The 527-nt window shown below is 59.8% G+C and overlaps 1 protein-coding gene across 1 annotated transcript in view; it reads left to right on the top strand.

Moving 5' to 3' along the window:
• The window catches only part of LOC111814978 (kin of IRRE-like protein 1), a gene marked incomplete at both ends in the record, with an annotated part of 2,137 nt that extends 1,648 nt beyond the window's left edge, over positions 1-489 (top strand). The window contains 2 exons of the mRNA XM_023708820.1: positions 58-165; positions 350-489. Of these exons, the coding sequence (XP_023564588.1) occupies positions 58-165; positions 350-489 (248 nt within the window). The remainder of the gene's footprint in view (positions 1-57; positions 166-349) is intronic.
• Positions 490-527: the final 38 nt, after the last annotated feature.

Below are 527 nucleotides of genomic sequence, written 5' to 3'. Positions count from 1 at the left end.
GGAGATTCCCAGTGTGACCCCGTCCTCACTCCTCTCCTTTCCTTCCCCCGCCAGAAGAGGTGCTACCTGTGGGCATCATCTCTTGGGCCACCATCGGTGCAGGCATCCTGCTCATCTTCTTCTTCATCGCCTTGGTCTTCTTCCTCTACCGCCACCGCAAAGGCAGTGAGTCTGGGCCCCTCGCAGCCACAGCACCCCCTCCCCACTACCTCCAGTGTACAGAGTGGGCAGGGCCTGCGCTGGGTGAGGGGGTGTTGGCTGAGCCACTCAGCCCGGTGGGGGTAGCTGTGGAAGCAGCCACAGCAGACCAGCAAAAAGCATCAGGCCCCTGAGCACGTCCCTGTCCCAGGCCGCAAGGATGTAACACTGAGGAAACTGGACATCAAGGTAGAGACTGTGAACCGAGAGCCACTCATGATGCATTCTGACCGCGAGGATGATACCGCCAGCGTCTCTACAGCAACTCGTGTCATGAAGGCTATCTACTCGGTGAGGGTGCCTCCTGCCCCTGCCCTTTCTCTCTTAGG

The sequence above is a fragment of the Octodon degus genome, unplaced genomic scaffold, assembly GCF_000260255.1.
Source record: "Octodon degus isolate 3935 unplaced genomic scaffold, OctDeg1.0 scaffold04961, whole genome shotgun sequence".
NCBI classification, from domain to species: Eukaryota; Metazoa; Chordata; class Mammalia; order Rodentia; family Octodontidae; genus Octodon; species Octodon degus.
The sequence above is the reverse complement of the archived record's forward strand: the minus strand, read 5'-3'. Positions and strand labels throughout refer to the sequence as shown.